Source organism: Neolamprologus brichardi, chromosome 5 (assembly GCF_056152115.1).
Source record: "Neolamprologus brichardi isolate AB-2024 chromosome 5, ASM5615211v1, whole genome shotgun sequence".
Classification (NCBI taxonomy): domain Eukaryota; kingdom Metazoa; phylum Chordata; class Actinopteri; order Cichliformes; family Cichlidae; genus Neolamprologus; species Neolamprologus brichardi.
This window is the reverse complement of record NC_142108.1, coordinates 33,887,117-33,910,780: the sequence shown is the minus strand read 5'-3', so window position 1 is coordinate 33,910,780 and position 23,664 is coordinate 33,887,117. Positions and strand designations below refer to the sequence as shown.

The 23,664-nt window shown below is 41.9% G+C and overlaps 2 protein-coding genes across 4 annotated transcripts in view; one reads left to right on the top strand and one right to left on the bottom strand.

Annotated features, from left to right (window-relative positions):
• LOC102797476 (dedicator of cytokinesis protein 3-like) overlaps positions 1 to 23,664 on the top strand; it is a 304,843-nt gene that overhangs the window by 241,045 nt on the left and 40,134 nt on the right. For all 3 annotated transcript variants that reach the window (XM_087841103.1, XM_087841105.1, XM_087841104.1), the window contains exons 16-21: positions 19,179 to 19,341; positions 19,846 to 19,952; positions 20,973 to 21,144; positions 21,567 to 21,664; positions 22,006 to 22,089; positions 23,451 to 23,551. In XM_087841103.1, coding sequence (XP_087697229.1) covers positions 19,179 to 19,341; positions 19,846 to 19,952; positions 20,973 to 21,144; positions 21,567 to 21,664; positions 22,006 to 22,089; positions 23,451 to 23,551 — 725 coding nt within the window. The remainder of the gene's footprint in view (positions 1 to 19,178; positions 19,342 to 19,845; positions 19,953 to 20,972; positions 21,145 to 21,566; positions 21,665 to 22,005; positions 22,090 to 23,450; positions 23,552 to 23,664) is intronic.
• Positions 5,504 to 12,837, bottom strand: LOC102790495 (butyrophilin subfamily 3 member A2-like). Its single transcript, XM_006801885.3, has 8 exons — positions 12,582 to 12,837; positions 11,215 to 11,556; positions 10,268 to 10,306; positions 8,887 to 9,165; positions 8,622 to 8,738; positions 7,501 to 7,659; positions 7,211 to 7,339; positions 5,504 to 6,730 (listed from the first exon to the last, which is right to left on the bottom strand). The coding sequence occupies exons 1-8, from the start codon at positions 12,628 to 12,630 to the stop codon at positions 6,621 to 6,623; spliced, it is 1,224 nt and encodes a 407-aa protein (XP_006801948.3). The 5' UTR covers positions 12,631 to 12,837; the 3' UTR covers positions 5,504 to 6,620.

The window sequence follows — 23,664 nt, the reverse complement described above, 5'->3', positions numbered from 1 at the left end:
AACCACTGTTGAGAAGTTTCGACAAAAACAGCGATAATAACCGACCAGACCCAAAAATCTCATGAGTTCTTTTTTGGTTACTGGAACAGGGAACTCTTTGATGGCCAACACCTTTGCATCAACTGGCCTCACATAACCTTGGCCCACAACCTTGCCAAGATAGGTCACAGTTGCTTTTGCAAATTCACATTTTGCCAGGTTGATAGTCAGATTTCCCCAAACTAGTCGTTCAAACAGAGTGCAAATACGATCCAGATGATCCTTCCAGGTGCTACTATATACCACCACGTCATCGAGGTAAACAGCACAGCCTTTCAGCCCATTAACAACCATATTCATGAGTCGCTGAAATGTAGCTGGAGCATTGCGTAAACCAAAACCCATGACTGTATATGAATAAAGACCAGATGGCGTGATGAAAGCAGATATTTCCTGAGCTCTGGGAGTCAGTGGCACCTGCCAATATCCCTTCAACAGATCAAACTTGCTCACATATTCTGCTGCACCAACTTTTTCAATACAGTCGTCAATATGAGGCAAGGGATAGGAATCGGGTTTGGTCACTGCATTTACTTTACGAAAGTGTGTGCAACAATGTGGTGATTTATCAGCTTTTTCAACCAACAACCATGGGGAAGCCCAGCTTGATGACGACGGCACTGCAATGTTGTTTTCCAACATGTAATGAACTTCCTTCTCAATTATTTTCCCTGTAGAACCTCTGCTGGATTGGTTTTGCATCACCCACATCAATATCATGCTCTATCAAAGTTGTCTTAGAAGGTGTGTCTCTAAACAAGGTTGGATACCTTTTAATTAATGCAGACAGTTCTGCACATTTGTCAGCAGGCAAATGGCCCAACAGCACATCCAAGCTCTGAAGAGTTTCTGAATTCTTCAGAGGACCAAGCAATAAAGCATCATCAGGTGCTGCCACATCCTCCCCCCCACAAACTGACTGTGCTATTGTACAAGCAGTCAACCCTGGACTCGATGTGGAAGGAGAAATGAGAGAGCCTGACAGACCGACGGATAAAGGACGAACACGATATGGTTTCAACAAATTAACATGGCAAAGTTGATTTCTTTTCTGGCAATCTGGGGTAGCAATCAGATAATTCTGTTTAGACAGTTTCTGTACCACGGTGTAAGGCCCAGCAAACCGTGCCTGGAACGGTGACCCTGCAATCGGCAGTAAAGCCAAAACCTGGTCACCCGCACTAAACTGCTGCTCTTCAGAACGCCGGTCATAAAAATATTTCATCTTGACCTGAGCCTTTTCAAGGTTCTGTTTGGCCAACTGACCTGCCACATACAGTCTGTGCCGAAAACCATTAACATAATCTATCAAGTTCACTGGTGGTACACCTGACAACCACTTATCGCACAACACTGTCAATGGTCCCCGAACTTTGTGGCCAAAGACCAAGTCATTTGGGCTAAACCCAGTACTCTCCTGGCATACTTCTCGCGCTGCCAACAGAAGCCACGGTAAACCTTCCTCCCAGCCACTCCTCATTTCGGTGCAATAGGCCCGTAACAAGGACTTCAGTGTTTGATGGAAGCGCTCCAAAGCACCTTGGCTCTGTGGATGATAAGGAGAGGCTTTATTATGTACAATATTCAACAGCTTAAGAACTTGTGCAAATAGATTTGACGAAAAGTTTGATCCCTGGTCACTCTGAATAATCTTCGGTATGCCAAATAGAGAAATATACTGTGTCAAAGCCTTCACCACAGACTTGGCTGTGATGGTACGCAGCGGATATGCAGCAGGATAACATGTAACCTGGCACATTACAGTCAAAAGATACTCCGAACCAGATTTTGCTCTAGGAAGAGGGCCCACACAGTCAATGATCAAGTGTTCAAATGGGTTACTCACAGCAGGGATGGGACAAAGTGGAGCAGGTTTAATAGACTGATTTGGCTTACCTACAATTTGGCAAGTATGGCAGGTCTTAATGTAAGCTGAAACATCACGCTTAAGACGTGGCCAAAAGAAGTAGCGCAAGATGTAATTATAAGTCTTCGTCACTCCCAAATGCCCAGATTTGTCATGAGAACACTTCAACACCTCGTCACGGTATTTAGTTGGAACCACAATCTGGACAACTGGACTTCCAACACAGTCCAACCCCTGCGGAATCCACCTACGGACTAGTACATCCTTCTGCAGAAAATAACCAGAGGCCGCACTTCTAGCGTCATCACTAGGTTGCACTTTGTGAAAAAGCTCAGTCAGTGAAGCATCAGCACGCTGCACATGAATTAGCTCTTGCTGGGAAACTGACAAATGTTCAAGAACAATCAAATCTGGTTCAACCTGACACTCTTCTGCTTGAGTTACAGGCTTTGCATCCCTTTTAGCTGCAGCCCTTGTAACAGCACAAGCTGCAAAGTCAGAAAAACCCTGTTCACACTCATGGGACTCATTCAGAACTCTAGATTTAACAGGTAAAGAATTGTCAGCCCAGACTCGATTTCCAGCCAAATCATTCCCCAAAATCACATGTATGCCCTCAAGTGGCAAAGCAGGACGAACACCAAGGCAGATATCATCATCCACAAAACTGCATGACAGCCTGACTTTATGCAATGGAGCACAGATAGTGGTTAAACCCATGCCTTGAACAAGTACACACTCACCAGTATCAGTAACCTGTGAAAATGGCAACACGGAGGCTAAGATAAAAGAATCCTTCGCTCCTGTGTCACGCAAAATCTTTACAGGAACTTTATGAACATCACCCAGGAGTGATACAAACCCATCTGACACAAAATCCTCAAACCCCGCATAGCTCTCTGAGTCAGACTTAGTCGAAACTGGCGTCTCCCGAGAGACTACTGAAATTTCCCGTGCAGGAATGGTAAGAGCCGCAGGCTTAACCTGTTTGCCTGTACGCGCCAACTTGCTTTTCAACAAGGGACATTCTGCTTTCCAGTGTCCATCGCCATGGCAGTAGTTGCATGCTTGACCAAACTTACTGGGCTTCACACCACCAATGGCCTTCGCAGGATCCGATGACATAAACTTAGTTTGACCAAAAGCTCTAGCGGGAGCAATAACTGAAAAACAGTTTCTACCAACCTGCCCCTTATGTGCCAAGATATATTCATCTGCCAATTTAGCAGCGTCAGAAACTGTTGTCACTTCCCGTTCAGCAATGTAAGTGGCAACCACAGGAGGAACACAATCTTTAAACTGCTCCAATACCATTAACTCACATAAATCCTGAAAAGTTGTCACTCCCAGTGCAGAACACCATCTGTTGAAGTGTTTAGTTAAATCCCTTGCAAACTCTATATGCGACTGCTTATCAGACTTCCTCCATGATCTGAAACGTTGACGGTAAGCTTCTGGTACCAACTCATACGCCTTCAGAACTGCATCTTTAACAGTAGCAAAACTCCGACAATCAACTGCACTGAGTGCTGAATAAGCTTCCTGAGCCTTTCCAGTCAAAACAGACTGTAACATAATCACACAGTCAGCTTCTGGCCACCCTCCCAATTCGGCAATGCGTTCAAAAAGGGAGAATAAGGCATCTGGCTCTCTTTCATCAAATTTCGGCACCAAGCGCAAATTACGCACAATATCAAAAGTTTCAAGTCCTTGTGGAGAAGACCCTTTAGCCTCAACACCACCTGATAACTTGCCCGCCTTGATGAGGTCTAGCCGATACTGCTCTAGCTCCATCTTTTCCTTTTCTAAAGAATGCCTCACACGTTCTTTCTCAATGCTCAGCTTGTCTCTTTCCATTTGTAAGAGTAACAACTCCTTTTGGTGCTCAAAAGATAAAGCAACTTCAGTTGAGACCACAGACTGATCAACCTCTGCCACTAAAGTCTGCATTTTACCTGGTAACACGCCTTTCTTTACTAATGCAGCCTTCAACACTCTTTCAACCGTTTATCTCCAACGTCGACATCAAGTTTCAAGAGTTGTTCTTTAGTACAACTATTCAAGAGTTCCTCCGATGGAGACTGAACAAAAGCATCAACCGTAGCCATAACAGCAAAGTATTGATTCTCGACATGCAATTGAAAACAGCACTTTCCCACTAACTGCCTAACCAAAATCTACTTAACTAAAGCCTAGTCTTCATGCAGTTACTTACGGTGGGTACTTATGCACTAAAAACCATCAGAAAGAGAAAGGCAACTGCACAAACAGCGACCCCCTCAATCCTGGGGACGTGCTCCCGAGACAACTGCTCTAACCGTGTTCACCGCAACAGAAATTTCAGTGAATGATTCTCAAGAGAGAAACACTCCTTCAACCTAACAGGGAAAGCACTGATTTTAACTCATGCACATTCAATAATCAACACAGCGCATGCCGTAGCTCACACAAAGTTCACACAAGACAGCACCCAAACAGTAGCACCAACAGCAAAACAACAGTATTAACATGACTGCCTCCACTTAATCTGCCTAACCAAATGGCCTCCCAAACACAATACACAGCAGACCCAGAATAACAAAGCACCACAAATAACCAAACTGATCAGCAATCAACTCAACAATTGCCTACAAGGCAAGTCCTAGCCAAGACACAACTAGACAAGCAGCTGCAAACAGACCAGCTCTCAATCAAATGTTAGAAAGCTCACCAAACCAGGATAATTGCACAGATGAGCCCCCATTTGTCACAACCCGGCTCATAGGAAGTGACAAACAAATGGGAGACCACACACAGGTTTCTAAAGACTGTAAGCATTGTTGGGAAGGTTACTTTTAAAATGTATTCCACTACAGATTACAGAATACATGCCCCAAAATGTATTCTGTAACGTATTCCGTTACGTTACTCAATGAGAGTAACGTATTCTGAATACTTTGGATTACTTAATATATTATCATGCTGTTTACAACTACATGAATGTACTATTGCTGTGATTTATTACTGTTACTGAAGGTCCGCGGCTCCGAACCGTAGTAAAGGGACCTCTGGCTAATACGGTGGGTTCTGTGTCGGCTCGTAGCTGAAAACTAGCTTTATTTTGTTGTCTGGGTCAACTTTGCTAGCAGAGACAGAGAGAGGCGTTGAAAGGCTGCTCCAACGGAACTTATTGTTTTTGGAGGAAAACACGAACACGGTGTACAGTCGAGTCTTAATAGCTTACTTACAACTGGGCTCGTCAGGCTCTCTTCTTGGCTGCAGTGGTTATTATTATATTTACATGCTTCCAGCTCCCGTTTCTGCTCGATGACAGCTCGTACTTTTCCTTTTTCTCCCTCCCTCGCTCACAGACACATAACAGGTATGGCAGTCCATTCTCCCTGCAGCACGGACTACACTGCCTATGATGCTACATTCTTTAGAGCTATACCTGTAGCATTCTGCCTATTAGCTTAGCACAACAACAACAACAGGCGCTCTCTCACCCAGGAAACACGCAGAGAGAGAGCGTCACTCTGTAACCATGGCAACCGTAACGCTGCCGCCTGGCCAACAGAACGTAGCTGTCAAACAAAACCCAAACAGTCCTGACCCGCCACAATATGAAACAGGGAAGTACCGCCGTGTAATCCATTTATTTCAACAAAGTAACTGTATTCTAAATACCACCTTTTTAAACGGTAACTGTAACGGAATACAGTTACTCATATTTTGTATTTTAAATACGTAACGGCGGTACATGTATTCCGTTACTCTCTAACACTGACTGTAAGACATATTTAATGAAAATAAGGTAAAGCAACTTAAAAACAATTTAAAGGACATAACAGCCATAACTGAAACTTCCAAATGAACAAGATGGGTGCCAGACAGAGAGAGCCAGAGCCAAAGCCAGAGCCACGCTGGTTCAGTCAAGGTGTCTTTATATACACTGGGACTGGCCTCTCAGGTGTGCTGCATCAATAATTGGGTCAGTCTGTAATAACTGTCTATTTTCAATAGTGTCTATAACATCTTGCAGGCTACTGTCTGCTATAACAGCTTATATGTGGATGGAGGTCAGACCCTCCTCAATGCCTTTCCACTGAGCATCGTATGAAGGATTACACCAACATATCATCTGCCTTCATTATGCTGCCCAATAATAATCCTAGAGAGAAGTAAGCCCCCCCTTATTTTAGCCAACTTTAAGGTTTTATATCTAATTTGGAGCCTTTTACTTGTCATATGTGTCTGACAACATTTTGTCCCATTGATTAAATTGTTTCTGGCTTATTTCTATTGGCAATGTTTGAAATAAATATAATAATTTGGGTAGTATATTCATTTTATTCGAATCTATTCTCAAATGTAAACTTAGATTAGATTAAATTCCATCTCGCTGCATCTTCCTCGATTTTCTTTTGTAGTGGTGAATAATTTCTTTCTAATAGTTCTGTGAGATCCTTATGTATTATAACTCCCAAATATTTAAAATACTGTGAGGAAAGCGGACAAAAGAACCTGCATAGACCACATGGTGGATTCAAACCCAGGAACCTTCCTGCTGTGAGGCAACAGTGCTAACCACTGCTTGGTTTCTGGTGATTCCCAAAAAAATAGAATTTATGTTCTAAATAATTCCTGTACTAATTAATAAATTAATAAACATCAAATATGAGTGCTGGCTCATGACTTTTGCAGACTGAATGTAAGACAGTGGTTCACATCTCCATCAGTCCCTGTCGTCCAGCTCTACGTCTAACTTTATCTCTTCGTTGGATCCTATTTCCTTGGCACCTTCTGCTCCTGACTTTTCTTGAGTTTCCAGATGTTTTAGTTTCCCTGCAGAAATGAAAGAGAACTGGTTCAACATTAGATGTTCTTCATCGTCACTTAAGAACATATGATGAGCTCAGTGCACTGATATGATCTGACAGTGTGAAACTAAAGCCTTTTTAAAAGTATGCAGGCAGGCTGTTTGAATAAGATATATAATCTTCATAGCCTGCGACACGTTTCTTACATGTTACGATGAATCTGACTGAACTGATCACTACAGAAGAGTTGTCAGAAATAGCTGAGCCAACAAAGGCACAAGTGGAGTGTTGTACCCACTCTCAGTGACAGTAAATGCATTTCTCTGTGTTGACGATAAGATTTCAGAGATGTGTGATCAGGAACTGAGGTGAGCTTATTGAAAAGCAGATATTGATTAGCAGATGATCAATAGTCTGAACAGCCTGAGTCAAAAACAGAGAAATTAAAAAAAAATAAAATAAATTAAATTTGAATGCAGTTGATCAGAGTAATCGCATCACTAACCAGCCGACTTCTGAGTGATGTTTCTGTTTGTCTCGTGCACAGCATGGCCGTTGGTGGCACCTTTGTCCGATGTTTCTCCACACTGGCTCAAATTTACAGTTTGAGTTTGAGGTTCACGTTGGAGTGAGTCTGTAGAAATAAACAAGTTCATGCTTCAGTGTTTTTCATAAATGTTACCATTTAACTTCCAACTTTTCCACCAAAAACAAGCCAGCCTATCACACCTTTCTTAAAGGTTCCCATTCAAATACGTTTTCACTCCTTGACTTGTAACTGAATGCTTCGCTTACCTGTAGGACCCCTTTCAGTTGACCTTTGAGTATTATTAGTATTATTCAAATGTGTTGGTGCGTCACGGCTGTTGGGGCCACTCTTGTCCACGGTTTCTCCGCACTTGCTACAGGTACTGAGACTCAGAACTGCGGTGTACGGTCCACAGCGATCTGAGTCTGTAAAAACACACAACTTTATGTTTCTGTCCTTTTACAGACTGATCATATTGTCACATTATTTTTAATTCACAGTATGTAGGTTAAAGTTTAGCTGTGTATAACCTTAATAGCATAACCACCAGTCAGTCTAACTCTGTCGTTGTACCACCTTTCATGATGATAAGACCGGACAGATGGAAACTAATTACTGTTTGTTGTTTTCCTTTATGAACAAATCAGATAATTACTCAAAACTTAAATAACTAGTTTAGATTTTAGTCTTATTTAGCATTTACCCTTTATTAGTCACAGTACAAACAGGAAGTATGAGGAAGACTGACACACTTAAATGATGCTTGAGAGCTGAATTTGCTTTCATTCTCTCTCAGTAAATGACTGTTTACAACCGAAACTAAATGGTTTTGGGTGTCACTGTGGTTTAGGTTTCCATCTAACAAGCAGAGACAGATTCTGGAAATATCCACTGTCCTGTCTGTGAAAAAATAACAAATAAACAAACAAACAACAAAAAAACAAAAAAACTAGAAAATAAGAACATTTATGTTTCTGTATTTTTACAGACTGCACACACACACACAACCCTACATGCAGACAGTAAATATTTTTACTGTTAGCATGGCGTGCTTCTGTCATGGACATCAGTGCATGGGCCAGGATCACAGCTCACAGAGCCGTGCACAAAAGCAGGTTAAAGCTCCATCGTGGAAGGAATAAGCCACGTGTAATCATGATCTAAACCACCGCTCTGGAAAACTGTTCTGAGGTCAGACAAATCCAAATGTAAAATGATTGTTGGAAAACAAGGATTAACACTAACTAACAGTGTGGGGGTGCATCTATTCACATACCAGAGTCCAGAGTGTTACACGACACACAGAGAAAATGCAAAAACAATAACATGAAATCAGTATTTTTGCACCCTGCAGATGGTTAATAACATCATTTCTTTTTAAACGTACCTCTCTGACATGTGCCGATGGCGCAGATCGTGAGTAACGTTCCCACAGCTCCAATTAGAATTCCAAGCACAACACTCCAGCCATGACCTGACACTTTGCATTCCTCAAATATTTTCTCTGAAACACGTGAAAAACAGCAAATCTAAAGAAAGAGTCCATCTGCAGGTTATAAACGTCATACTGTATCCAAAAATACTTTTATTTAAATATAGAAAAACTAATAATAAAACACCAATTTAAACCCAACAAAGACGAGAAATCTCACCGGGCACATAGATCTCTGCTTTAGTCTGGTGGTGGATGTCCCCCTGCCTGGCTACGCAAACAAACAGGTTAGTTGTTGTCCTGCTAACGGTGGATCTCAGGGAGACGTAGTAGCGTCCTCGCTTTTCCAAGACCTGTGGCTCCTCGGCAGGGAGAACGTTTCCATCGCTGTCCTGCCACTCCAGCTTTGGTTTGGGAAAAACGCCTGGAACCTCACATCTCAGCGTCACCCCGTCCTCTGTGACATTAAGTATGGCAGTATATGGTGTCATAGACGCGCCTGTAAATAGAGCATCATGTGAATAGTTTGTAGAAATGTGATAATATGACATTTTGTCTACAGCTACTTAAATAGCTTACAAAAATAAAACCACAGCACGCCAAAAGAATGAACCGAAAATGTGATGAAAATTAAGCTGAAACTTTGGTGGTCAACAGAAACCTAGAAAGTGTTCAGGTTTTGTCCCAGTGACCGATCATCAAACAGATGCACCACAGATTTCTCTTTTTTCCTCTTTTCAGTCATTAACTTTGCTGATGTAGCTCAATGTTCCTTTAACCATTTTCACACAGCAGAGTAGCTCAGAAGGTAAAAATAGAGTTAAGACCTGCTTTCAAGTTAGCTAATCAAGAAGTTTAAGACCGGAAATGGGAAAAAAAACTCGACAGACTTTCTCCCTCACTCTTCTATTTCCTCCTGTGTGCACATACACAGCTCTGATGTTCTGTTTGAGTCAGTTAACAAGTATTATAGTGTGTTAGTGTTAGAGCGTGCAGGGACAGAACTAATCATGTGCAATGTCCAAATGCAAAACCAGGAAGCAGAGTAAAGTTTGTAACAGCCCACAGAGGAAAAGCAGAGCTGGAGGTCGGTGAAAAAGCCTGCAGATGTGACATGATTGTGGATGATGTTTGGAAAGTACATCCGATATACAAAATAACAAGTCTCTGCTTCTTATCATCTCAAAGACATTTAAATTTGCAATGTGTGCTGATGGATTACCAACATAAAGACGACACAGAGGTAATGTGGAATACATTTCAGTTCAACCAAACTATGAGAAAAAGTGATGCTAAATAAGTGAGGAGTGATTGTTTGAAAGCATGGAAGTAAATACCTGTAGTTAGCAGGACTGGGTACAATTATTAAAATGTTCAGTGAAAATACATTTCAAATGTCATTTTTTGTTCAAGTCACCGTATAAATGTCTCCACACAGACGGCTCCTGCAGTAGCGGTGTCAGTTAGCAGTGTGGGAGCGTGGTGTTAGATTTGGTGATATAAAAAGACATAAAAAGGTGATACTTGGTCCTGCAGAGATGAAGTCATTCACACACATTGCAGATTTAGATGTCAGTGACATAATCAAAATCAGGACTCACCCAGAATGTTTTCAGCTAATCTGTCCATGTAGGAGGGACCTTAAAGGCAAAGATGCAGATGGATTACAGCATATCATGGCTGCTGAAAGCTTTCAGACTGAACAGTTTTCATACATTTAAGACTTGAGAGTGAGTTCTTGTACTCAGTCTGTGGGCTCTCTCCCTTTAGGCTTACTGTACAGTTGTATTGCTCACCTGAATTCACAGCTGGTCATCTGCTCGGTCTTAGCATTTTTATTATGAACTCAGATTTCTGAGAGCATGCAATCATACAAAAGCAGGGCTTTTATACATGAGCTGACTGCACAGCCATTCTCTAGTCTTAGCATCCTTTCACTTCTTCACAAAGACATTAATGTATTATTATTTCAGCATGCAAATAAGGAGCTGTTAGTAGAAGGCCTGTAAACGACAATTTAAAATTAGTCGCTATGCAGAGAGAAGATTAGGCAAGCTAGAAAATCTGCTAGCAGGTGATTTAGCCCACACAAAGGTGCCTGCCACAGTTTAGTAAGACGGTCAGGTTAGTGAAGGAAAAGGCAAATCACACAAATCTAACACTGTAAACTGTGAACATGTTAACTATAGGGAATCAAGCTTTGGGTAACACCAGTCACGCTGTGACTTACAGTGTGTACTGAAGAAAGACGGTAAGCAGTGAGCTCAGAGTTAGAAGTCTCTCAGGAAACAGGGCGACTTCTTGCACAGCTGCTGGGGAAAGCATGAGCAAGCACGGAAAAAGGTGTGACTCAAAGCATGCATATATGTATATATATATATATATATATAAACCTTTTACATAAATATTACCATTTGAAAATTTTATGTATTAATCTTACAATGAGCATTAATCTCTGGATGTCTTTAGCTTCAGTTTTTTAAGAAGAAAATCAGCCACAGTCTGAAATTCAAATCCACATAAGTTTGGCTTATTTAAAAACACTCACTGACAACGAGCTGCACGCTGAACGTTCTCGAGGGGTTGAGCCGTGGAAAAAGACACGTGTAGTTCCCACTATCAGACACCCTGGTGTTGTTGATCCTTATGGAGGCGTTACCGTGTTTCAGTTCTTCTTCCAGGTGAGAGACCCGATCTTTGAACTGCTTATCTTGGCCTGGTCGTCCATTATTGTAATGGTCACCACCATCATACATAAAAACCTCCTGACTACCCTTCTTCCAGTCAAACAGGACATTAGTGATGTTCTGTTTGCTGCTGAGAGCACAGGGCAGAACGGCGGTGCTCCCTTCTTCCACGATCACTTCAGTGAGTGTGTCCACTGAAAAAACTGAATGTGAAACAACACATGTAAATCATTGTGTTTAACAAAGTAAATATATACAAACACACCCTTTTGTTTGATTACCATACCATAATTTATTTAAATAGCACTTTAAAAACAACACATGGCTGACCAAAGTGCTGTACAGCAGAAATATAATAAATACAATAAGAATAGTAAATACAATAAATAAATTACAAAACAATAATAGTGTTAGTTACCCACGGAGGAAAGGCCAGCAAATAAAAATGAGTTTTTAAACTGGATTTAAAAACCACCACTGCTGTAGATTGCCTAATGTGAAGAGGAAGCTCATTCCAAAGTTTCGGGGCCACAATAGAGACCGCTCTGTCAGCTGTGATTTAGGGACAGAGCAACAGCTGCTCAGCTGAGCGAGGGAGCGAGGGGAGATAAAGGGCTTCAGCAAATCGGCCACACCATTTAAGGATTTTAAAATAGATTCTAAATTGTATTGGAAAACAGTGTAAGGAGGCCAGAACCAGAGTAATATACTCAAATTTTCTTTTACCAGTTAAAAAACTGTGCTGCAGCATTCTGCACCAGTTGCAGACATGACAGAGTGCCCTGGCCAACCCCTATTAAAAGGAAGTTGCAGTAATCCAAGCGTGAGGTTATGCCCATCACCCATCAGACCACCGGGAAAATCCCCGGTATGCCAGATTACCAGACCAGTCCTGCTGACCATCCTCACATCACATACAAGTGTTTGGGATGAATAAGACAAAGAAAGACAGACAGACAAAGAACGATTCATAAGACCCCTATGACTGAAGGATCAAGGGAACAGTTCAACCTCTCCGGGATAGGGTTACGGGGCCCAGCCCTAGAGCCAGGCCCGGGGAGGGTGCCCGAGTACGAGCGTCTGATGGCCGGACGTTAGTCCATGGGGCCGGGTACAGCCCGAAAAACGGACATGGGCCTTACAGTCGCTGTAAAATCTCGTATTTAATAAATGACGTGTGCACGACTTGACACTTTGCTACTGTACATAAAAGACTATGCAGTGTTACCGGTCTGCGATGTGATGAAGTACAGAAGAAGTCGAGCGAGGTGTGTCATTGTTGCTGAGAGTTAGAGAAACTCGTGGAAGTAGATGGGCGTCGCGTGAAAAGCGATAAACAGGCGCTGTGTCGTCCGTTAAGATGGTTCCAAATGTCGATTCTATCGATACCAAGTCGGCATCGGATCGACACTAGCCTGGCGAGATCGATTCTTTACTTTAGGTTCCGTTCTTGTTTGCAATGCTGTGCTTGTCGCTACCCGATCCGTACCCCGCATGCGCAAATCTTACGTCACTTCCTCTCTTTGCCAACATAGAGGCTGTGTCCCATTTCAGGGTCTGCACGCTTGAAGTACGCGCACTACGCGTACTACGTACGGTGCGTACTATAAGTACGAGAAGTGCGGAAGTGAGAGGCTTGTGAAATGGGACGGTATATGCTTCGTCGCGCTGTTCAGGTTGCCTAGCAACCATGATACTAACCGCGAGACACGTTACATACAGCTTTGTTTGACAGAAATGAAGGAGAAAATTGTTTTGTTGGTCAATCATTTTTGTCATGACATCACTTTGATTAGTTGAGTATCTGAGGCTGAGACCACAGGACTGTAAAACATGATTGTTGGGCTTCATTTCTGCACTGAACAGTTATTTAAGAGTAGCTAGTAAATAATAATTAGTTAATGTTGTTCATGAGACTAAAGTCATCTCACTATGGTAATGTAAATATAATATGGCCAATATTATAGTACTGTCAGATTATTATGATATATATATATATATATATATATATATAAAATCTATATCACTGACTTTCAGCTTGTTGTGTTTGTGGATATATGACTGACTTTAATTATCCATAAAATCATCAGATTCTCTGTAAGATTAAGGTCGACTATATGTATATTTAGAAGTAGAGGCTTTAAAACCAAGTTAATGCTGAAAGTACAAACATCACTAGTGTCACATAACTTTGCCGACATGTGGCCAACAGCAATGTTTTAATGTTCTTCATTATTAAACATTCGCACATGAATAAGTGACGTCATATTCAGTACTTACTTTTGACAGTTCACTTTTCGGCCGCTCCCTTCTGCCGTATTTTGCGGCAAAATTATCCACACCCGCCGCCGCGCTATGAATTGTGGGATATATGGGACCACGAAGCGTGCACCGGACCACGCTTGATATTTGGGGAAATCGACGGTGCATTTGGAGTATGCATTTGAAGTACACTTCGAATTGGGACAGCCGTCGTCGCGTGGCGGTGACGTAACCGCACTTAAAATGCGTACTTCAAGCGTGCAGACCCTGAAATGGGACACAGCGTGCGACACTCAATATATTTGAATGACACGGTTAGCGCCCAGTTAGCTCCTAGCATTTCTCAACAGCTCTGCTTCCTATTCGACTACCGGGACATTTAAACAATGGATAATCCGTATCCGCAACAAATTTTTGCTTTTCTCCTCAACAGAGAGCGTTCCCCGATTGAACAACAGCGCCGTAAAATAAGAAGAATGGTGCCTAATGACAGAGTTAATAATACAGACTTTATAATATGTCACATGAAGATTCAGCAGCCAGATGAAGTGTTTACTGGCAACTGACAGTGATAGCGGACATCATTATCACTATTCCAACAATCCTCTCCACACAGACAAGCATAAACACACTCGACTATCACTAAATCAAATTTAACACACGTTTGTAATGACGCTAATTCAGTTTACAATAGGGTTCATTCACTCAGTCAGCAGGTGGCGGTATCCTCGTACACTTGGGAGTACACTGCCATTAAACGAACAGAAGAAGAAGAAAACATCTGCACATGCGCGGGACGGATCGGGTAGACCCGATTTGTACGGTCCGACTTTGCACATGCGCAGTAAGGATCGGGAGTCCCGATCTGTCATTATCTTTTTATTTTTTTTTGTTTTTGTCTACATTATATTAAATGTTTCATTATCGGAAACATTTTAAGATATACTTATTATTCTTAACATCTTAACAGATACTCTGACCCATAACTATCGTAAAACGCTATGACCGGAAGTAGACACCTTTTGCGCATGTGGGGTACCGATCAGATTGATACCGATTGAGGTTTTTCTGATTCTAAATTGAAGATATTCCCATTTGAGTATCGGTGTATTGATGGCTTCATCATTCTGGATATCTAAAATTAATTTTTTAATAGAATTACAATGCTCCTCATTTCTCAGCATCTGACAGTTAAATTTCCAATAATCCTTAAATGTGTTGTTTCGGTCTTTGCTTTGTAGTCTTAGAATAATGGCGCAATGGTCACTTAAGGGACCGTTAGAGATGACTGTTTCCTTAACATATTGTAAAATTGAGTTGGATACCAACCAATAATCAATACGTGACCTGCTTTGACCATTAGGTTTGTGCCAGGTGAATTGTTTTACATCTTTGTTTAACAATCTCCATACATCTATTAATTTAGTATCATTAGCGAAATTTTCAAATATTGGGTTTTTATGTTCTCTTGAAAATTTTGAAGGCCATCTATCCAACCATTCATCAGGAGTCACATTGAAATCACCTCCAACTACTATATAATCAGTAGGGAATTTGGTATAAAGTTCCTTTATAACTGTAGAAATTTGATGCAGCAGGTTCTTGTTCTCTTGATCATTGTTGTATCCATAAACATTAACCAAAATAATCAAAGTATTATCAGTATTTAACACACAGGCAACCCAATGTCCATCTTTGTCTGCCATGTTGCACAAAAACCTACCAGGATATCTGTTGAAACAAATAGCAACCCCAAAACAATTTGCCTGTTGCCCCTTGCAGTACAGAAAAACAGCTTTGCGCTTAATTGAGTCTTTAAGTCCCCTTGTGTTAAAGGAAAAAAGAGAAATATTAGTTTTTAATTGGAACACGGAACACATGAACAGCTTTAAAGAGGAAGTTTAGGAGGTTGAGTAGGAAAATCTTGAGGTAAAAGTCCCATCATCCGAAATGTTCCACTATATTCCTTTCGTAGTCAGATGTCAGCCCGTACCTGGAGTCGCTACCCTGATGCGTTTGCCTTCTATGAAACCAAAAGGGCCCCTGATGCCCGCAGCCTTGCCTTCCTTCCGAGCCTGGTCGATTTTTGGCCACAATGCTTGTCTGGATCTCCAGTCCTCCGAGGTCAGGTCTTCAGCAAAGCGGATGCCTTCTTCTTTGCACAGGGGAGAAGCCTTTGTTCGCCTCCAGATGTCATCTCTCACGGCACGTCTCACAAACAGAATAATGATTTGTCGATGCTTATTCTCCGCCGCTCTTCCCACTCTGTGGACAACGTCAACTGCTTCTTCCATCTTCATCTTTAGGTCCGGAGCAATCCTTCCTAGAAGTTCCACCACTTCTTCTCTGATATTTTCATTTGTTTTCTCCTTTTTCCCTTTGATACGGAGACACCATCTTCTTTTGTATCTTTCCTGGCTCAATACACGATCTTTAATATCGTCATTATCTTTTTTGAGTGATTCAATCTCTTTTTCCAGGTGTTTCATTTTCTTTTTGCATTCTTGCAGCTCCTCTGAATTAAACTGCACCGATTTAGCAATGTAAGCCAGCATGGCGCTATGTTGTTGAATTTGTTTGCTAACTTCGTCCATGCGGTCATCAACACGTTTTCCAAGACTTTCAATAGCTTTCAGTATAGTGTCAGTGGATGTGTTGGAGTCATTATCACTAGCCGTACCTTTTGCTTTTTGCTCCATATGTGGTTTCTCAGGAGTATTATCAGGGGTTGTTAACAGTCTGTCCCTCTTGTTGCTGCTGGAATTAGCCGTTTCCATCAGAGCTGAGTAGTCATGCTCGCCGTTTCTCTGGGTTGTAAAAGGGAGGTTTTTCACTGCCGGAGGTTTTGTGTTGTTGTTTTTCTTCATGTTCGGGCTGAAACGTCGTCAATATAGCTCAAAGGAGTGGATTTTATAACTTCAAGATTAAAACATCGGGACTTTAGTGAGGAGTTCAGACGGATGCGACTGCTCAGTCCGCCATCTTGCCAACTCCCCTTCGTGCCGCCTGAGAGCGTCTGGCTGCAGCCGGCCGAGCAAGATGGCGGCGTGAAGAGGAGTGTTTTTTCGAGCTCTCAGCACTAGAAAGATATAAAGCATTTTTACAACACCTATTTGACGTCTTTCTAACTTTCAAGACTTTTTTGAAGATCAGCACACTAAACCTGCTAAATCTGAAACTAAATTCAATAACAACAACATGTCGAAATCTGCTCAGAAAAGGCTGAGTAACTCGGGCAAACCACATGCAACTAGCATGCTAGCTAGCGACCATAGCTACATGAAAGAAATGGAGTGTCAGCAGATGGTTGAAGAAGAATTTCCACCTCTACCAGTTACACCTTCCAAGCCTCCAGTGGCTAAAAAACCAACATTGTCTACCAGTCACTCTGATGGCGACTCCCTGAAAGCTGATGCGATCAACACTTTGATTAATCTGATCAACACCAGAAGTGACGCCATTGAAGAAATGGTAGGAACAGTTCGTACGGATTTAAAGGACATAAGTGATAAGATTATGGTCATTGAGAAGAGGGTTGAGAAAAACGAAGCGCTTACACAGAAATGTGATGAATGCATCTCTGAAGTTGAACGCTACAACCGCCGTTGGAATCTGAGACTGTATGGGGTAGCGGAGTTGGAGAAAGAAGATGTGCGCGAAAAGGCGATTGGGATATGCCAAACAGTTCTGCCTGCGGAAAAGGAAAAGTTTTCAGAGGTCTTAGACATCGCTCATCGAGTGGGGAAACCAAAACAAAATGACCCGAGACCCAGAGGGATCATCATCCGGCTCATCTCAAGGAGAATTCGGGAGGACAGATTAAAAGCATGCCATTCTCCTCTACTTAGTACTAGAGATGGCACAATACCACTTTTTATGTCCGATATCATAAATTTGGATATTGGCCGATACCGATATGAATCCGATATAGTGTTTTTTAATCAATAAAATTGTTTTTTAATATCTTGCTGCATTTTGTATAAGTTCATACTCAAGTTCAAGCAAAAACAACAAACACTAAAGCTATTCTGTTAAACCTGTATGCAAAAAATACACTGCACCCAAAATATTTCATAGTTCAGTAACACTGATCAATCTAATAAACTTAAACCTTCTCCATCCTCCCTATTCTGCTATTTTAAAGAGTACTTAGCAGAAATATTAAGCAACCTAACTAATAGGGTTGCAAACTCCCAGCAAAAAAAATAGGGAACCCCCCCCCCCCCCCCCCCCCCACCTCATGATGCTTAATCGACATAATCAACTTTAATTTGATGCAGGGTGAAAAAATGCACAGAAATAAATTATTTTTCAAGAATAATTAAATAGATTCAACATCTTTCTTCTACAGAACTGCAGACTGCACAGATGGTTCCCAAAGGAAAAAGTACTATAGCTTACTAGGGTATATTAGACTCAACAGTTACTATATACAGTAATGGACTTCTATAGATTTTACATCAGATTAAAACTTTGGGTGTAAGAGTCAGATAATTATTTATTAAAAGCTCGACATTTTAAATGAGAATAAGAAAGAAAAGTATGTCTTTGTGCCCCCTTTTCCCTGTTAATGCCCTATCGGCCCCCCTGGCTAAACTTTGCTAGATCCGCCCCTGCACAGTTACCAGCCGTCAGCTACGTAGATCCTGGTGTACAAAGTAATATTAAATAAATTCTAACAGCAGATTATCAAGCTTAAACGTGCTGCTGTTGTTCAGCCGCTGGTTTCCTCTTTCTGGTGAGAAGTGGGCGATAAACAAAGAAGAGAGACGGACTCGACAGAAAAGCCGATCAGCTGATCATTGATCAGTTTCATGATTGAAGTAGCAGCAGGAGAGAGAGAGAGAGAGGCAGTCGCTCCATATATCGGTTGTTACGCTTAACGCTGGAATGCTTTACAAACATTCAGAGATGAACTTACACACTTGCTTTACTTCTCTCTGGGATAACTTTCTCGGAGATGAAATGCCGGTTTGGTAGCGAGGCTCCAAATACTCAACCAGACCAGGTCTTGCACACCACAGCCGCTCTATCACGTGAGCACACTGCTCCGACGTGCTACGGTTGGTTATGAGCCGAGTTATGCCATGTTGCAAGTTTTGTGAGGTGCTTTTTTGATATTTAATGGATCGGATTACATTTTTTATTTCTCTCCAATATCCGATCCATTAATTTAGGTCAGTATCGGACCGATACCGATACGTAATATCGGATCGGTCCATCTCTACTTAGTACTAGGACTTTTGTACTTCACAGTAGTACTTGATTATTCATTTATTTTGTAGATATATGTGGAAAAGAGTAAAAGTCTAAGACATTGTAAAAAGGTAAACACAGACAATATATATGTAGAATATATAAATAAAAGCTGAACAAACAGGTGTATGTGCTTAGTAAAGGCTTGTGTGTGAGTTTTATCCACTCACGCTTTCTGTATTTGAGTGGATTTAGGTATTTTCTGCTAGTTCTCACTGTGTAACTCTTCTTCTTCTCTTGCTACATATTTCTGTAACTCCAATGTCACTGATCTTGTTGTTTGTCTGTTTCTGCACATGCTCCGTAGGACTGCATCAGTCTGGGTTCAGGTGAGCCCAACGTGCCAGAGCACCGCTCCTTTGTGCTCTACCATAACAACAGCCCGCGATGGAGCGAGGTGATCAAACTGCCGATTCCCATCGACCGTTTCAGAGGCTCCCACCTGCGCTTCGAGTTCAGACACTGCTCCAGTGAGTGCCTCACTTGTGTTAATACTGGTGCTGTCATGGCTAATGGGATGATCCGTGTGGAGAAAATAAATAAGGATCCAAGCACAGGCACTCGTGGAGGTGCGAAGGAGGCTTATTGTAAAAATAAAACCCAGAACCGTGACTGGTTCAGCGTAATAAGATGACAGATGATTGCACATCTGCATTTCTTGGCATGCAGATGCAGCAGCTGGCTGCTCACTATAATCCTTCCAGACTGATTAGGTGCTGCTTCAAGGAGGTGGCGACATTTTTGGAGTAATATCTAGAAAATATATCTAAATATAACATTAAAAGCATAACCAAGTTGCTCTTTGACCTACTTATATGCAGGCTGTATCACTTTGTCTACAATAGTGAAGTAATAAACTGGTTTTCTGAATACATCTCTGATAATCTGAGAGACATTTGACCTCGGTGCTTTTTGACCGTACACTCGGTGCGTTTCTCCTCTCACGTCTTCCTTCTTTGTCGTTTTCTCTGCAGCGAAGGACAAAGGAGAGAAAAAGCTGTTTGGTTTTGCCTTCACGCCTCTAATGAGAGAGGATGGAACTACTCTCTCTGATGAGAGCCACGAGCTGTATGTCTACAAGGTCAGCTACACCAGAGCTTTTCTGTTTCCTGGCTGCTGCTCATCAGCCTTCATCACACGTTAGTCATTTATTCTGCAAAGGAGTCTTTCTGTTGGCTGATGATTGCAGCAGAAACGACAATATTTAGTTAGTATATATGTGAATTATACTTCAGTAATCTCACAGTATAACTATAAAGTTCACTTTAAATGTCGTGTACACTTTGTACATGATCCCCACAACATCTTTACTGTTGCTCACCAAAACTGTGCAGCAGGAGTGTCGAACTCCAGGCCTCGAGGGCCGGTGTCCTGCAGGTTTTAGATCTCACCTTGGGTCAACACACCTGAATCAGATGATTAGTTCATTAAAAGGCCTCTGGAGAACTTCAGGACATGTTGAAGAGGTAATTTAACCATTTAAATCAGCTGTGTTGGATCAAGGACACATCTAAAGCCTGCAGGGACACCGGCCCTCAAGATGGACACTCCTGCTGTACGCACGATCTGATATCCTCGTGTTGGTGTTGTTCCCAGATCATCATACTAAAGGTTGTTCCAGGATCAACATTGCAAGTGACCAATCAGAATGTTGTGATGTCATACTTTTGCGACTTCGGGAAAAACCGGCGTAAAACAAAAAACTGTACTTAAGCTGCGAGAAACCGCCTCTGTCCGCCGATCAACGGACCCTAACCCTAACCCTAACCCTTTAATAAACGCTAAGCAGAATTGATATTGTCCTTGCAACATTGGAATTTCATAAATGCACGAATGGGTTGGTGCGCAAAAGAATAACGTCACAATAATGTGATTGGTCACTTGCAATGTTGAACCTGGAACAACATTTTCATGATGATCTGGGAACAACACCAACACGACGATATCAGATCATCCCCTGCTGTACAGTGTTCACACACAAGCTTCATGTTTGCAGCTTTTGACTCAGTTTTGCAGCTGCACTTTGACAATGAGGTGCACAGATCTATTTTAAGCGCTTTCCTTCCTTATTTTCCTCCGTCTCGGTGTCTCGTGTCCTCAGTGTGATGAAAACACGACCTTCAGTAACCACGCCCTCTACCTGGGGCTGCCCTGCTGTAAGGAGGACTTCAACAGCTGCCCCAACATCCCCTCCAGCCTCATTTTCCAGCGCAGCATGAAAGAGACCTTCTGGATTTCCACACAGCTCTCCTCCACCAAGCTCACCCAGAACGGTACGCAGCTGATCTGCAGCCGGCGTTTGAGCCGCTCGTGGATAATGTGCTTAAATATGCACGATTACACATGAGAATTTCAGACTGTTACACAGAAAAAGGTGTTTTTCCTTTCCACTGTCACCAAGTGTTTGCATATACAGGCTCGTATGATTGTTGGAGTTTCTTTCTGATATTGTAGTCGTAACCTGACATAAAGCAGCTTGAGGTGACAGCATTAAAATGAGGAAAAACTGTGTCACCATCTGTTATGGTTCTGGCATACAGACACCTGCTTTCAGTCGTAACAGTGGCTTCCTCATTTATGACAGTTTTTACTCCGTTGTACATATTAAACGGCTGTTTTGCGGCTCACAGGTTGAAGTCTGAATATGAGCCTTTATCCATTTTTCCTGGTGTTTGACATTCCTGCTGTCTTCCAGTGGACCTCTTGGCCCTGCTGAAGTGGAAGGCCCATCCCGACCGGGTCATGGACATCCTTGGACGGCTTCGGCATGTCAGCGGAGAAGAGATCGTCAAGGTGAGGTTTGAAGTCGAACAGGTGGGGAGATTGTTCTGTTTAATATGTGTAAACACTTGTATCTAAAATCCTGAGACTACAGTCAGGATGAAACTGCACCATAATATTCTGTCGCTGTGGCAGATTTGCTGTGTAAGACATTTCCCATGTTGCTGGGCAGGACGTGTTTGTTGCTTATCTCTGAGGTGGTTTGAGGTGATTTTTGTAAGCATGTGTTAAAAGAGCTCCACAGGTGTTGTAATACTCCTGTGTTCCCATTAACATTAGCTTGTAGACAACCAGCAACTGGGAGGACACCATGAAAATGTGTGTGTGTGTGTGTGTGTGTGTGTGTGTCTCAGTTTCTTCAGGACATTCTGGACACCTTGTTCTCCATCTTGGATGACAACACAGACAAATATGGGCCGCTGGTTTTTCAGTCATTGGTGAGTGTGGCGTGGGCCGTGCACGAAGAAGAAGATAAAGTAAACAAGCAAAAGTAACAAATAATGAGTTTAATTAAATTTAATGAGTGTAACGGCAACCTTCGGTCCTTCTTTGCTGCTTCTGCAGGACGAAAAGTTTCTGACTCGTGCTCTTGTTAAGTCGCTTGGATGCCTTCCGGTAGCAAAAACGAGTCGAAAGAAAAAAGGGGCAAAACATTTATTTTCCATACAAATCAAAAGGTACAAAACAAATGCCTCTGGTGGGAGCTCCGTTTACATTCCCTCTATGTTACAACAAAAAATAACATAAAACGGCAACGGTCAGAAAACTGTTGCTCCACGTCCTGCTCGCTTACCTAACCTTTTTTACCCACACCCCTCCGCATGCGGACCAAATACACACCCCCTTTACGACATCTATCAACACTTTACAACAACAGACTAACAAAGCAGGATTAATTTATAGAGCACAGCCGATTACATTATAACATAAAATGATCAAGATTATAATAGAAACTTAAAGATCATGACAAATACTTAAATATGGCATGATGTAACTGAGTAAAATATTGGCCTGGACTTGGCTTCAACAATGAGGATTTAGAGACTTGCAGATTACAATTACAAGACGAACTCCCAACTCTTGAGCCACGATCGCCCATAATACAGATGAGGCTAACTGTCAGTTTCAGTCCCACTGATGTCATCCTCTTACTGGAAACAGGAGCTCTGACACCCTAAACTCTGAAAGCTGAAAGATTTTTTATTCTGTCATTTTACTCTAATTTCAGTTTGACTGTGCAACAGGAACAGGAGTTACAGTTAAATTTGGAAAATGTGGGTGATGAAAGAAGGTTACGCTGTAACAGGAAAATAAAATACTGTGGGGTCAAGATCACATGATCACAAAGAAAACACTAAAATATAAACAATAACCTGGTGCCTGCACATCTGTAAATACAAGCTGAACAACAACATATGAAAAGCTCTGTCCAATCAGAAACTTGAGCAGGACAATGATCCCAAGCACAGCAGCAGACTGTCAATGACGATGAGAGAGATGAAGTTATTGCTGCATCATGGGATGGACTTCCACACACTGCCTCTGCACTGTGGCTCAGTTTGTGTTTAATAAGTAATGACATGGTATAAAATGCTATGTGTTCAGGTTCCTCTGAGGTTCTATTTACCTAACATGAGGACTAGTAGCACTATTTCTTTTTAAATCTCTTGATAGCTAAACCCTTCGCTTTGAAAGAGGCCGAACTTTTTTCACTGCGACTGTAAATTATGATTTATTTTCTGTGCATTTACGCGTCACTCGAGCATCACACTCACTGATCACAGTCTCTGTCTCACAGGTGTTCATTATAAACCTGCTCAGGGACAGTAAATACTACCACTTCAGGCCGGTGATGGACACGTACATCCAGAAGCACTTTGCTGGAGCGTTAGCTTACAAGTGAGTGTTGCTCTCTAACTGACAGCCTGATTGATTAAAGTGTGATTGTGTATTTGTGTGCACGTCGTTTGCCTTTATTGCAGTTTGACTTCTCCTGGATTTATTTCACCACA

Bases quoted from the DNA above. Each gene is read 5' to 3' on its own strand.
- LOC102790495 (XM_006801885.3), bottom strand. From the start codon at position 12,630: ATGACACACCTCGCTCGACTTCTTCTGTACTTCATCACATCGCAGACC. The intron at 8,739-8,886 runs GTGAGATTTCTC...CACGTGTTTCAG, and splicing joins AGCAGAGATCTATGTGCCCG to AGAAAATATTTGAGGAATGC. The intron at 7,660-8,621 runs GTACGTTTAAAA...GTGTTTTTACAG, and splicing joins CATCGGCACATGTCAGAGAG to ACTCAGATCGCTGTGGACCG.